Genomic DNA, 14,011 nt, shown 5'->3' on the forward strand with positions numbered 1-14,011 from the left:
GGTAGACCCTGGAGGCAGAGCCTGACTAAGGGCAGGAGGAGGGGGCTCCCAGGTGACGCTCTCCGTGGTCCTGAATGGCACTGCGTTGAGGGGCGACGAGAGACTATGTGCACGCACCCCAATTCCTATAAGTTTCCAGGCTCCGGAAAGTGAGATATCCATGAGTTCAGGGGTAAGTTTGAGAGCCGGCCAGTAGGATCTGAGGCTGGAGATCGGCATGGGTCATGGAGGGTTCTGATGGGTCTTGGAGACTGTGTTAAGGAACGTAGATGTTTTTACCCTATGGGCAGTAGGGAGCCATGGAAAGGCGGTGTGCAAGGTAGTCATGAGGTCCCGTGTGTGATTTAGAAAGTTATTGGCAAAAAGTTAGGAGGAAAGACTGGAGGGGGGTGTTGGGGCAGATGGTCTTGGGCTGCAAAAAGGTAAGATGTTGAGTTGGGTCAGTGAGCAATGGGACACTGGGGTTTGGAAGACAAAAAGTGGACAGGCCCCAGATGTGGTTGTCAAGGCAGAAGGAGTCCCCCGTGGCCCCAGGTGCCCTCTGCAGTGACAACAAGGAGGACGGTGCTATTTAGCAAGAGATAAATGATACCAGGATGGCATGACTTATGGGGAGTTCAGTTCTGATTGTGCTGAGTTCAGGAAGCTGTGGGAGATCTGGGTGGGGGTGTGTGTGAAGATGAGGCCACATCTAGAGATGGAGGTTGGGGTGTCCAGGGCACGTGGGTGATTGCTGAGAGCCTGCTGATGGCAGGGGTGCCCACTTGAGAAGGGAAGAGACAGGCCTGAGCCCTGGGGGATGGGCAGAGGGGACCAAGCTCCCCATTATCAGCCTTGGGGAAGCTGGTGTTTCTGAGGATGCTCTGCAAAGCTCGAGACACCATACCAAATGCTCTATGGGTCACGGGGACACGGCAGCCTACACCTCACCGTGGGAGACTCACAGTGTATGGCCTCCGTTAAAGGCTCTGAAAAGTCCAGTTCCTCGGTCAGGAAACCTGGTGTGGCCCAGGCATCACACACAAACATGGAAGGTCTTTAGCCATCCCTGAGATCAGGGGAGGGGCCTTATGGAGCTCAGAGCAGCATCGTGGGGCAGCAGAGGATGCATTGCATCAGGGGAGGGCACACCTGGGTTCAGTGCAAGTCCCTTTGCTCACCAGGTGTGTGACCTTGGACACATCCCTTCTCTTACGTGGGTCTCGGTCTCTTCACTGGCACTGGAGATAAGGGCCCTGCAAATCGTCTGGCTGATGGTCCATTGATACTGCCGGAGGCTCTCAGGAGACTGCAGTGATTTGCCCAGGGCCACACCAGCCAGTCTTGTCCTCCCTGTCATCCTGCCCTCAGTGGCCCAGGATTCCCCCACATACTTGCTCTAGAGAGTGTCTTGGAGTTAAAACCTCAGGAAACCCCCACACAGTAAGAAGAGCTGCTCAGAGGAGCCCCAAATTTGAAGGCTCGAAACTCTGACCTCTTCCCCTGCTCTGGGCCTACTGGGGCCTGGAAAGGAAGTGCTCCCCTTTCTGGTCAAGAACTTAAACCATCTCCCCAGGCAGGCTATGGCTGGAAGGAGGAGGACTTCTGGTGAGAGGGAAGGGGGCTTGGGGTTGTGCTTTGAGCTGTGGTTGTGTCTCCTTCACAGCTGGGTGCAGCCCCACAGCTGGATGCAGCCCCACAGATGGATGCTGTCCCCTTGCTGGCACCCCCCCAAGTTAGTAGGGGACACTGCCAGGACTGAGCCCCACCCCAGGGAGCTCCTAGGTCTGTGCTGGCCTGTTGAGCCCCGGTCGTCCCAGAGCGCCCAGCAGAATTTCCCTTATCCGGCTTCAAGCTGGAAAGAGGCAGCAAGGAACTTTCAGAATGGAGTGTGTTTCCTGGCCCTCCCGTGACAGTCATCCACACCCAACACACCAAAGCATATTTTTAGTCACTTTGCAGGATTTAGAACACACCTCAAAGGCGCCAAGAAACACCACCAGCCTGGGGTTAACTCCGTTCTCAGCAGGAAGAGGGTACCTCGTGCTGCCTCACCTCTTAGGTATGCTGTGACTCACCATGGCCAACACTTTCGTGGGACCCGCACCTACCTGTGGACATGGGGTTCAGAACGACCTCGGTGGGGATGGAGCTCCCATCCCAGGAGGGTGGTATCAGAGCGCAGGGTCAGCACAAACTGGGCCACGAGCTAGCTGGATGTCCATGATGGGGTCTTTTCTGGACGCAGGGAGCCGTCTGTGAAACATGGGGTACTTCTGGGTTTCCAGGCTCTGTGTAGTGCTGACATTCTGCCCTCAGCACTTGACATGGGATTTTAACTTCAGCCAAAGCCTCAAACAGATGGAGGGGCTGGGTCTGGGGGTGGGACACAGAACCACAGCTCTTCTGAGATGGGTTGTGGCCCTGAACACGGAAGTGACTCGACCACTCTCCCCGGGAGCAGGACTCGGCCTCCTCCACTTCGGGCGGCGACCACTCAGACTTGCATACTGAACCCTGTCCTCCTCTCTACCCGCGGGAGAGACGGGCACCCAGAGAGAACTGCGAGCCTGCCCGGGGTCTTCCTTCCGGGGTGCGTCCCTTCCCTGCGCAGCTGTGAGTCCGCAGCTTGGGGAGGCCCCGTGGGAGCCCCGCTCCCCTTGCCAGGGGCTGCCTCTCGGGGCCGGGGGGACTCGGGGAGGGTCCCGGCGCGCACGCCGGAGTGGGACCAGGCAGAGGTCAGGAGCTAGAGCGCGGTTTCCCGGGGGCGGTGGGCAAACAGCGGTCTGCGTCCGGCCAGGCCCCCGCCTAGTCCGCGCCGGGCACGCGGCCGGGCTCTCCCCAGGCCGACTCCATCAGGGCCGGGGGCCGCGCGGCTGGGCGCCCCGCCCACCGCCCGAGACCCTCTCGCCGCTCCCCGGACGCCGCGCACGGGAGTGGGCGACCCTCGGCCCGCCCCGGCCCCGTGGCCGCGCGGCGCACTGCGCCCCCGTCGGCGGCCCCGGGCAGCACGTGCGGGGCGGGGCCGGGCCGAGCCGCGCGCCGATTGGGCGTCGCGCGGTGGGCGGGGCCGGGCCGCAGCTGTCAGCGCTCCGGCGGCGGCGGCGGCGGCGGCGGCGCATCGGGGAACGCGGGCCGCGCGCAGCCGGGCCGGAGCGCAGGAGCCGACGGGCCGGCCGGGATGGTGCAGCGGCGGCTCCGCGGCGCACGCACGCCCTGAGGGGGCCCGGGTTGGGCCCCGCGCCCCCCGCGCCCCCCGCCGCCGCGGCCGGCATGATGTGCCTGGAATGCGCCTCGGCGGCGGCGGGCGGCGCGGAGGAGGAGGAGGCGGACGCGGAGCGGCGGCGCCGGCGCCGGGGGGCGCCGCGAGGGGCTGGAGGTGGCGGCTGCTGCGGGGCGCGGGGCGTGGGCGCAGCTGGAGTTGCGGCCGCCGACGACGAGGTGCAGACGCTGTCGGGAAGCGTGAGGCGGGCTCCGTCCGGACCCCCTGGCGCCCCCGGCACCCCCGGCTGCGCAGCCGCTGCCAAGGGCCCCGGCGTTCAGCAGCCCAAACCAGCCAGCCTGGGCCGCGGACGGGGGGCAGCTGCCGCCATCCTCAGCCTGGGCAACGTGCTCAACTACCTGGACAGGTACACCGTAGCAGGTGAGCGGGTGCCCCCTCCCCCCGCCCGAGAACCAGGACCCCCGCCTGGAGGTACCCCGGGAAGCCTTTGGTCCTCTGGTCCCTGTATTCCAGCCTTACGTAGGTTTCTGAGGGCTCAGTGCTCTGGCACAACTGGGGCAATCACAGGTCCAGTCCACGGACCGACTCCTCGCTCCCCACACCCCGCCCCGCCGAGCCAGGGGCCAAAGGAGTCCCCATCCCCGTAGTAGCCCGCGCGTCCTCGCCAGCCCTTGACGTCCCATCCCTTGTCCTCTTCTCCGAGAGTCTCCTCTGCGTGTCTCTGTGTTCTCGCCTCCGCGCCCCCTCCCGCCCCAGCCGCAGGTTCCCCGGCCTCTCTTCCCCTTCCCCCAGCCCGGGCGGTCTGTCGGGCCCTAGCGGGTCAGCTCCTTCCTTCCTCCGCCGCCTCCACTCCCCTGCGTGCGAGCAGCGAGTGCGCGTGCCCCTTGCGGGTGTGCGCCAGGGGAGACCGGGTGTGTGCGCGCGGGCGACGCGGATCTGTGTGTGAGCGCGTGGCTGACAAAGGCTCGGGGCTGCGGGGAGCGGAGGGAGGGGCGGGGCGGGTCCGCGGCGCCTGGGGACCCAGGATGCGGTTTGCAGCTGGCCCTGGCTACAGGCCTGAAGACGCCTCCCCCTGCTCTGTGGCGCTTGGAGCCTGGGGTAGGGCACAGGCCGCTGGGGCTGGAGAGGGGGCTGCCGCGTCCCGTGGGAGAGTCTCTGGGAACCCGCCTTGGGGTTGGGGTGGGGGTCGATAACCCTGCTGGTTTCTAGTCCCAGATTTGCCCCTCAGGTGCTTGGTGTGTGACCTTGGGCCCGTCTCAGTGTTTAGGTCTGTTTCCTGTTGGTGAGGTGGTTGATCCCTGGGCCCTGGGAGGATGGACGGGCTTCTGGGGTTCTGGCTGCTCACTCCCCCTCCCCCGTTCCCAGGGCTCTGCAAGTAGAGCCCTTCCGTGGAGGGAGCTGCCTCTAGGTGAGAATGGTGTAACCTTGAGAGGAAAGCACTCTGGCCAGCCGGTATGGGGGCTCTCTGCAGGAGAAGAGCAGTGACTACACATGGCACCTGGGCCCAGAACCAGCCCAAGCACAGCCTGGCAAAATCTGGAACAACCAAAAGGAAAAAAGAGAGAGAGGGAGAGAGAGATAGGAGGAGGAATTTTGGACAGACTGTAAAGAGAACTTTGTAGGTTGGGGGAGAGGAGAGAGGAGCGTCCTGGTGTAAACTGTGTGGCCCTGGGTCTCCTTCCCTTCTCCTGGCCTCAGTCTCCTCTGTTGAGTGGGGTTTTGTGTCAAGTTAAAGGGAAGAGCTTTGATGGGAGATCCTCCCCCACCCCCCACGCTCAGAATGCCCTGGCGCTCCGTTCTCTCCTGTTCCAGGGAGCTGGAAGCGGGTGCCTGTGGCACAAGATCCTGAGCTGGGCCATGCCCAGGAGGCTCTTGGGTCTGCTCAGCAAGAATACTCCGGACATGCTGCCTGGGACCTGGGAGCTTAGGTGTCCCCCTAAAGTGGGGAGAAGTCAGAGAACGCTGGGGACTTCTGAATATAGATGAGACTGAGGCCCCCATGCCCCCCATGTCCTAGATGGCCAGGGAGGTCGGATGAGGCTGGCACTCGACCCGCCAGTAAGCCTCGGTCTGAGGGGAGACTTCCCAGTTCCCGCTGGACGCTGAATGGAGCTGCTTCTGGCATTGTGACACTTTATTGCTTGTTTTTTTCCGGCCCCAGACCACCCCTCCCTGGTGTTCTCAGGGACACTGACTCTGCCAGGGACTGAGGGGAGGGGGTGGGATCAGGGAGCTGTGGGGCTTATCTGCCTATCACTCCTCAGGTCCCAGAGTCAGCATGGGAGCACGAGATAGGAAATTTCGAGTGAATGGGTAAGGGGGGGATGGAGAATGGCAGTTAAGAGGGGCGTGGGGCCATGGGGAGGAAGGCCCGGAAAACCCTGTGCAAACAGCAGGACTGGGCTGCCTGTCCCTCCCTGTCCCGGCCAGCCCCTCCCCCAACACCCAACAACATACACAGATTTCCTCTCCGGATAAGCCTGGCTCCCTCTCCCTCTCTTTATGGCAGACTCCCCCAATGCCCCTGTCCTGAGTTCAGTTTGTAGGATGATTCCTGTCTCTATGACAACTGGTACGGTGTGATGTGTTTGGTGGGGGAGGGCAGGAGAGGGCTCATCCTAGTCCCGAGTCCACCTGTCGCTGGCTGCCCCAGCTGGGACACGGGAGGGGAGGCAAGCCCTGAATGGCTCGGTGGTCTTTGACATTTGGCCCACCTGGCCCTGAGAACCTCCCCCACGTGGCCCTGGCCTCCTCGTCAAAGAATGGAGAGTTTCCGTCTCTCTCTTTAAGCTGTCTTGCGCCTTTCTGTCTTTATGGTAGGGGCCAGCTCTGTCCAGAAGAAATATCATGCAAGCCACATACATAATTTAAATATTCCTAGCAGCCACATCAGAAAAGTAAGAAGAAATAAGTGAATTAATGTATTTTATTCAACCCGCTCTATCTGAAAGTGTCACCATGTCATCCATATAAAAGCTGTCCATGGGACAGCTCGCTCTTTTTTGCATACTGACTTTTGGAACCCGGCACGTGACCTACAGTTGCAGCGCACATCAGGTGGGTCCGGCCACGTTTCAGGGGCCACGGCGGCTGGGTCACTGCGGTGGGTGGCACGGACCCCATCTTCGGTGCCAGAGTTGGAGTCAGGCTCTTCAGCTTCCCAGCTGGGTGACCGTGGGGGTGTCCCCTGAGCCTTGCGGTTGCCGTGTCCTCCTCTCCACCTCCTGGGTTGGGGGAGTCCAGGAGGATGTTCTTAAGCACCTGGGCCAAGCAGACCCCCAGGAGAGCTGTACCCTGTCAGTGCCATCCCCGCTGGGCCTCTGTACCCGCCGGGCCGGCCCTGCGCCCTGCCCATGTTTGTGTCGCGTAGTCCCTTCCAGGTCCCTCTGAGAACCCCTCCCTTCTTCAGCAGGCCAGTCTCCATCCTGGGAACTGTGGCAGCATCTGGCTCTGTCCCCGCATTCCCAGCTAATTATGGCCTCTCCTCCTCCCCATGAGAACCCCCTGAGGGCAGCAGGCCTCAGAAGCAGGTGAGAAGGGCCCAGCCCTGGCCCTGGCCTTCCTTTTGGGGTGGCTTCAGCTGAGTAAAATCGACGTAGCCCAGCAGTCACCTCTAGATGCTTCGGTCCATCTGCTGTGTGCACAGAGGGGACAGGCACCTATTAAAGCTCACAGGGCGAAACAAGCGGGACCAGGACCCCACCCCCTCCCAGGGCAGTGTCCTCTTGGTGGTGGGGGGGGTGCACAGCCCCTGCTTCTGGCCAGGGCAAGGGCCCTCTGAGCACGTGCACTGTGGCTCTGCTCCCAGGGCCCCTACAGACCTTGCGGCCCCTGCTCTCCACTCTGAGTCCAGTCATGGCTAGCAGCTCAGGAGGAAGAGAGGCCCGTCTAGCGAGGGTCTTGGGGTCCCTCTCCCCAGCTCTGTGTACTGGTGCCAGGGCTGCCTCTGGGCTCCCCCTCTTCCATCTGTGAAATGGAAGCAGAGCCAAGGGTGTAGGAGGCATCATGGGCTCCTGGAGATGGGCCCAGCCGGAGGCGCTGGCGCAGGCCTTGTGCACTGCCGGAGAGTGGCTTTTGGGAGAGGAGGCTCTGCCCCAACTTCCCTGAGACCCAGTTTTCTTTGCCTCTGACCCAGCCTGTCATGGACGGGGCGCTGGAACTGGGGCAGGGTAGGGGCTGCGGAGGAAAGGCAGAGCCCTGCCCTGGGGAAGCCCTTTCCTGGCAAAGAAGCCGTGGCTGTGGCCCATGGCAACTGCTCCTCAGCACAAACCCAGGAGGGCCCATCGGCCTGGCAGGACACCTGAGCTGGGGGTGGGATGGGGTGGGGGGTGCTGCCAGCCTGGGCTTCTGGCTACGGTCAGCCTGGCTGAGTCTGTCCGGGGCTGACAGATGGGGAGGCAGAGGCCCAGGGCCTTGTCCAGGGTCACTTGGCTGGGTGGAAGCCAGGTCAGGCTCCCCGCTCTGTGGCTATCTTTGTGGATAGAGATGGTCCACACCTCGGGGGGCCTCATCCCCTTGGGTGGCCTGGCCGCGGCCACATCAGCGGTAACTTCTGCCGGGTGTGGTGTCCCAGGGCCACATTCCAGAGGGCCTGTCTGGCAGGCCAGCAGGCAGGTGAGCGGCCGGGCCGGCCTAGACCGCCAGGGCCAAATGACTCACCGCCAGTGCCCATCTCCACACCTTCCGGCTGTGCTCTGGGCCTGTCAGAGGATATGCCTTGAACACGCTACTTGGTCTGGGACCCAGGGCATTACTGGCCAGCTCTGCCTCTGTTTCCTGCTTTGTGAGGAGTGGGAGGGCTGCAGGTTAAGGTCAGAGAGGAGGGTCTCCCATCCTTCCCCGGGTAGGAAGGGGCTTAGGTTTCTGCCTGGGTATGGGGGCCTGAAACCCTGCGGCAGAGGGGATGAGAGCAAGGGAGGTGACGAGGACCCTGGCTGGGTCCTCAGGCTCCCTCTGTGGCCCTGACTGTCCCCATCCTCCCAGCCCAGCTTCCTGTTTCTGGCTGTGTCATACCTGCTGTGTCACCTAAGGCAGAGCCTGACCCTCTCTGAGCCTGAGTGCACGATTGATGGCTCTGTCCCTCCCTTTCTGTGGTTAGGGTCTTGCTCCCAAGGGTGGTGTGAGGCACGTGGTCCCTGCTGCCTGCCCCCCCCCCCACAAGCTCTGCCTGTGTCCTCCTTCCCCAGGACAACCAGGCCAGTTCCCCAGTGGCTGCTAGCAGCTGAGCCCAGTCTCCCCTGGGGGGGTCTCCGTGGTGCCTTGGCCTCCTTCCGGAAGGCTTCACAGCTTCCAACCACATCCTTCAGCACACCTGCCCCATTTCGAGGGGCCGACCCTAGTCGTCTGCATTGGGGGTTGGCCAAGGTGTGGCCAGGTGCCAGAGGTGGTTAGATCTAGTCCCGCCTCAACCCCGCGGGTTCTTTTAGGCTGGGGGCCCTGGTGGGTTCGGATGACCCTGCTGAGGCCCGGGTCCTGGTGCTGGGGCCAGTGAGGTGCTTCTCTCCCCACCACAGCATACAGCAGGCTGTGGGCCCTGCGTGAATGGGAAGGACGGGGGGATGTGGTCCGGGGGGGGCCCGTCTGCCCCCCCCTGCCCTGGCAGAGGGGTCTCATTGCCCCCCGTGGGGCAGAATGGCTTCTGTATGTTCGGGAGGTGTCTCTTGGGTCTCCTCTGCAGGCTGGTCCTGGGCCACACGGTGAGGGCCTGGCCCTCTCCTGGTGGCAGGGAGGCTGGTGACAGGAGCCCCGAGGGTAGCTGGGTGAGGGGCAGAGCACCTATGCTGTTGCAGAAGTGAGCAGCATGGAGGCTGGGAGGGCGTCCCCTCACAGGGATCTCTCCACTGCCCTGGGGACCGGACTGGGGCCATGCCCTGCCACCGGCGAGCTCTGTGTGCTCCTCAAGGTCCCATCACTGTCCTGCGCGGGTTTGCCCAACAGGCTCCCGGGAAGCAAGGAGCACAGGCTGTGTCTGGGACGCTGCCGTTGCTGGGTCACTCGCTGTTTCCAGCAATCATGTGAGCAGTTGGTATGGAGGTGGAGAGGGGCATTAGATGAGGTGAGGGACACTGGCTGGCTCCCGCCTGGCCCGGCAGCCTCTGCCCCACGTTCCCTTCTGAATGTCCATCTGGTGTCTGAGAGGTGGGAGCCGCCGTGGGTCTCAGCCGCTGAGGCTTTATCTCCCCCTATGCCCCGGCCTCATCCAGGGTCTGTGGGTCAGGATAAGTATGGCCCTGGTGGTCTCGGGAGAGTCCCTGAGCCGGGCCACGGGCAGGGATGGGGGCGTGTCAGGGAAGGAGTGGCTGTGCAGAGCCCCCAAATTACTAAGGCCAAATCGGTTCCAGGAAAGCTGGCCCCTAATGATAGACTAGAACCTCGGGACAGAGGCCAGGCCGCCTGTCCCTGCCCACTCTGGGCACAGAGACTCGGTGGGAGTGGGGAGGGCCCTGAGCACGGGGGTTTGGGCGGTGGGGGGGTGCTCCTTCCTAGCACCCGCGGGAAGGGGCTGCTGCAGCTGCAGGGTCTTTAGGGTCACACGCTTGGGGTCTGGGTCCTCTAGGGCGGAGGTGGGGCCTCTCCGCGGGGCTGACCCTGAGGTCCCTTCCTGCCTTGTTAGCCAGGGGCTGGGGGCCTCGGCCTCATGGTCCCTGTAGAGACCACTGCCAAGCTGTTCTGACAGAATACCCCGGATCTATCAGGTGACGTGGGGGTAGAGGTCAGCGGACCTGGGTGTGTATATGACAAGTGTGGAGGTGGCAGGGATGGGGGGTCCTGGGGAGCTGTCTGACGGGCAGTCCGAGGCTCAGAGCACGGGCCAGATGCTCCTGGAAGTCCCTCAGTTCCTCCCCAGGGGATGGGCAGGATGTGGCCCCACGGAAGCTCTGGAGGCAGGTTAGAAGCGACTGCGCATGAAAGTGGGTCTGGCTCAGGGACAGCCTTGGCCAGTGCCCTTGGGCTGGGGACGGGGTGGGGGGGGCGGTGCCCACAAGGGCCCACCTGTGGCTCGCAGCCCTAGCCGTCCAGAGCCAGGTCAGCAGAGCCAGGCCCTCGGGCTCCTGTAATTACTGGGGCGGGACCTCTGGCTGAGCGTTGGAGTGGCAGTGATCCTCCCAGAGCAGCCACTCTGAGCTCTCCACAGGGGACCCAGTCCCTCTGAGACCGACCAACCAGTGGCAGGCGTGGCCCATCCCTTCCCAGCCCCAGACCTTGTCTTTCCTGCCATTTGCCCCTTTTTGGAGAAAAGAACCGTGAGGGGGGACTTCGCCCACTCTTTAGTCATGGCCGAGGCTCCCGTCCCTGAGGACATTTCATAACTTACTGATGACCTATTATGTGCCAGGCTATGTTCTAAGCACTTTGTACTGATTAATGCATGGAAGCCTCACAACCAGGTGACTCAGATCTTAGAATTAAGACCTATCACAGAGGAGGGTACAGACACAGAGAGGTTAAGTAACTTGCCTGAGGTCACACAGCAGGATAAGTGGAGAAGCCAAGATTTTAACCCAGATGGTCGGCCTCTGGAGGCCGTGCTCTTGGGAATTCGGCTAAGCTGTCTGCTGCTCTGAAAAAGGCAGGGTGAATGTGGGGTGTGGGCATCTGTGTTTGGGAGCATGCTCAGCCCTGGCTGACAAGGTGGGAAGGGACCTCAGGGTCATGTGGTCCCAGCCTTGCATCTGAGGCTGGTCTGGGCTGGGGGCTCCTGAGGTCAGTGTGATTTCCTCTTCTACCTTGGTCTTGGGGAGGCCTCTGTGATTGCAGCAGGTTAGGATCCGGACCTGGTTTCTCTATGGCCTCCTGAGGACCAGCAGTGTGTGTGTGTGGGGGGTGACACTGTGAATATCTGTGACCAGCTCCGGCGCCAACTCTTCAACAAGAGAATCAGAGGAGGGAGTTGGGGGCAATTGGGAGACATGACCTTGGGTGTGGGCCCTGGATGTGGGTGGAAGTGGGCCCCCCCACCCCAGGAGGAGGGCCCAGCTGTCGGCAAGGCTCAGAGGTCTGAAGGCTGGGATGCGCATCTCACAGGGGTGGCACGAGGCAGCCGTCACCCTCAGTTAACTCAGGGAGCACCGTGGTGGGTAGCGTTACTGATACTGGGGTCGGCCAGTGAACAGAGAGGAATTGGTGGGTGACTCTGCTCTTGCCAGAGCTGGCGGCCGCCGGGCCTCAGTGTCTGCTCCTGAGCCCGGGACTCAGGCGGAGATGGACAGTGCAGGCAAGGTCAGGCTGCAGAAGGGTGCTGGAGCCCCTGAAGGAGGCCAGGTGCAGAAGAGGGACTCTCGGGGGTCACTCATGGGGCTGCAGTGGTGAGGGGGCTCTGGTGTGGGGAGCGCCACGGGCCACTCTGGGGATGGGGAGGAGGGTGGAGCCAAGCCACCAGGAAGGCTGGTTTCAGGGGAGAAATGGAGAGGAGGACACTGAGTTGGGTGGGGGGGGAACTCTTGTACCAAATCAGCTATGAAGGAGGGAGAGAGAGGAGCGGCTGGCAGAGGGAGCAAGTCAGGACAGTTTCCACCACCAGGACAAGATTAGGGGCTGCCGTGCAGGAGGCAGAAGGGAGGCCCAGGCCAGGGGTGCCCCAGGGCAGCATCCCCAGGGGGCAAGAGGGATAGTTGGCTTTGGATGAGAGGCGAGACCCTTGGTGCTTGGGAGGAGTGTAACTGGGGGTCAGTGGGTGAGCGCATTTCCTTGGGCCAGGGAGGCAGCCCCTGTGTGATGATCCTGACTGTGGGTCGAGAGGCTGGACTGGCAGCTGTGGCTGTGCAGTGGCTGGGGGCCCCACTTGGCACGCCCCAGGCTGTTACAGGGGCTTGGCCTGGGCTAAGGAGGCTGCTCCTGGGCGGGAGGCCCGTCCTGTGACCCCACCAAACCTCAGCCTCCAGGAAAGAGGCTAAAAATAAGGCTGTGGTGGGAAGAAGGGAGGGGTGTGTGGGCCCAAGCCAGGCTGGGGCCCAGAGGAAAATCCGAGACAACCAGCGGGCTGCTGTGACACATGCTTCCCGAGGCAGTGGCCAGCGGATCTCACCCGCCTGTGGCCGTAGCCCCTTCCTGGCCACTAAGAGGGAAAATGGCCCCTTAAAGCTTCCACGAGGCCCTGTTCCCAGGGAGGGTTCTTCCTGGAGCTCAGGCTGTGGACATAAGCCTAGGCCCTGGGGTGCTGGGCTCCTTTGACTTGGGCTCTGGCTGCCAGGAGTTCCAGGATGTCCGTCTAGATGTGGAAAGTGTTCTTCCTCCTTCCCAGGAGCCCTGTGCATCAGAGGTGGTCAGGGGAGGCTTCCTGGAGGCAGAGGCAAATGCTGGGACTTGAAGAGCTGCAGGGGCGAGGCATGGTTAGTCAGGGAGCTAGGCAGGATGTGCCCCAGGGAAGATGCAGGAGTGTTTTGATTTGCTGGAGACATATGCCGTCTTCATGATGACCATCTTGCTGTGGCCTGCCTCCCCCAGGGTGGCCCCCTGCCCTTGTCTTGCAGGGCCCCAGGGAGAGGCCTACCCTCCTGCGACCCCCCCACTGCACCTGTCCGTAAGCACACGGAACCTGTGACGTGTCTCCTCTGGGGGCTGTAGATGACCTATCACCCCCCCCCCCACCGCTCTGCAGCAGCTCCTGCCGGAGGGGGGCATGGAGCGTCCACTCACCCACTGTCTATGTCCACAACTGGCTGTGTGGGTTGGCTGGGTACTGCACCCTGGGCCGGGGGCTGATGAAAGCAAGGCACATGCAGAGGCCGAAGGACACGCTTCATTGTTTGCTAATAGACCTGGTGTGTCTCCTCTCCGACCCTTACGTGCCGGGTGACTCATGTGACATGCAGCACAGGATCAAAAATCCTAGGTAGCCACGGGTTAGAAGAAGCACATCCAGAGCCTCTCACGGGGCTCAGACCTTAATGGTGACCACACCTGGTGGCCCTTAGCTCCTAGCAGCGGCGAACCCAGAGAGTGCTTATCCATGTCCCTAGGCGCCTTCCCCATAGAACTCGCTAATCCGAGTGTGACGAGGGCTAAAGCAAGAAGGGCAGGGGTGCGTGGGGGCACCTGACTTATTGAGGGTGACGGGAGGGGAGAAACTGGGAAGACTTCCCAAAGGAAGATGCGCCTGAACTAGTCTTTCTTCTTTTCTTTTTTTATTTTCTTCTTTTTCTTCTTTTTTTCGCGCCTGAACTAGTCTTGAAGGAGTGGCCGGAACAGCACAGTCCCCAGGGTGGATGGGTGGGCAGTCAGGGTGCCGCGGAGAGCCTGGGGGCTGCAGCATGGCATGGGGGCGCTGGTATTCCGAGGAGTGTGGCTGGCGTGGGGTTGAAGGGGCTGAACCTGCAGCCTGTGGCCTGGTGAAGGCCAGGGTCCTTGTCTGGGGCACTGGGGAGCCACGGGAGAGGCTGGCGGCTTGAGAGAGAGTGGGCAACGGAGGGCCTGGCTCGGGAGTGGGCACGAACAGTCTGTGGGGCTGGGAGGTGAGCGCAGGTGGTTCCCTGAGGTGGGGCCCCTTGGTAGCCCCGCCGTCCACAGGCCCCAGACAGGCCCCCGGCCTCTGCCTTCGGGGCATGGCCACAGCCCGCCTTGGTTATTAAGTCATTAACTGGGCCTCACAGAGCCTCTTCATTATGGGTAATTATGGCAAATCCACTCGACGTTCACAAGGAGGTGGTCAGTGTTTCCCGGCTGTCAGGCCGCATCCCAGGAAATGACTCTTGGGGGGACAGCCGCCAGCGGGTGCCTCCGGCAGGCCCGGGGCTGCGGCTCTGCCCACGTCGCTGCTGTGTGATTTGGGGCGTGGGGCTGAGCTCCACCTGCTTTGGTTTCCCTGTTTGT

The 14,011-nt window shown here is 62.4% G+C and overlaps 1 protein-coding gene across 1 annotated transcript in view; it reads left to right on the forward strand.

Moving 5' to 3' along the window:
• The first annotated feature begins 3,237 nt into the window (after positions 1-3,237).
• The window catches only part of SPNS2 (sphingolipid transporter 2), a 29,635-nt gene continuing 18,861 nt past the window's right edge, over positions 3,238-14,011 (forward strand). Inside the window, exon 1 of the mRNA XM_044248837.1 lies at positions 3,238-3,622. Coding sequence (XP_044104772.1) covers positions 3,253-3,622 — 370 coding nt within the window. The 5' untranslated portion in view covers positions 3,238-3,252. The remainder of the gene's footprint in view (positions 3,623-14,011) is intronic.

Source organism: Neovison vison, chromosome 5 (assembly GCF_020171115.1).
Source record: "Neovison vison isolate M4711 chromosome 5, ASM_NN_V1, whole genome shotgun sequence".
Lineage (NCBI taxonomy): Eukaryota > Metazoa > Chordata > Mammalia > Carnivora > Mustelidae > Neogale > Neogale vison.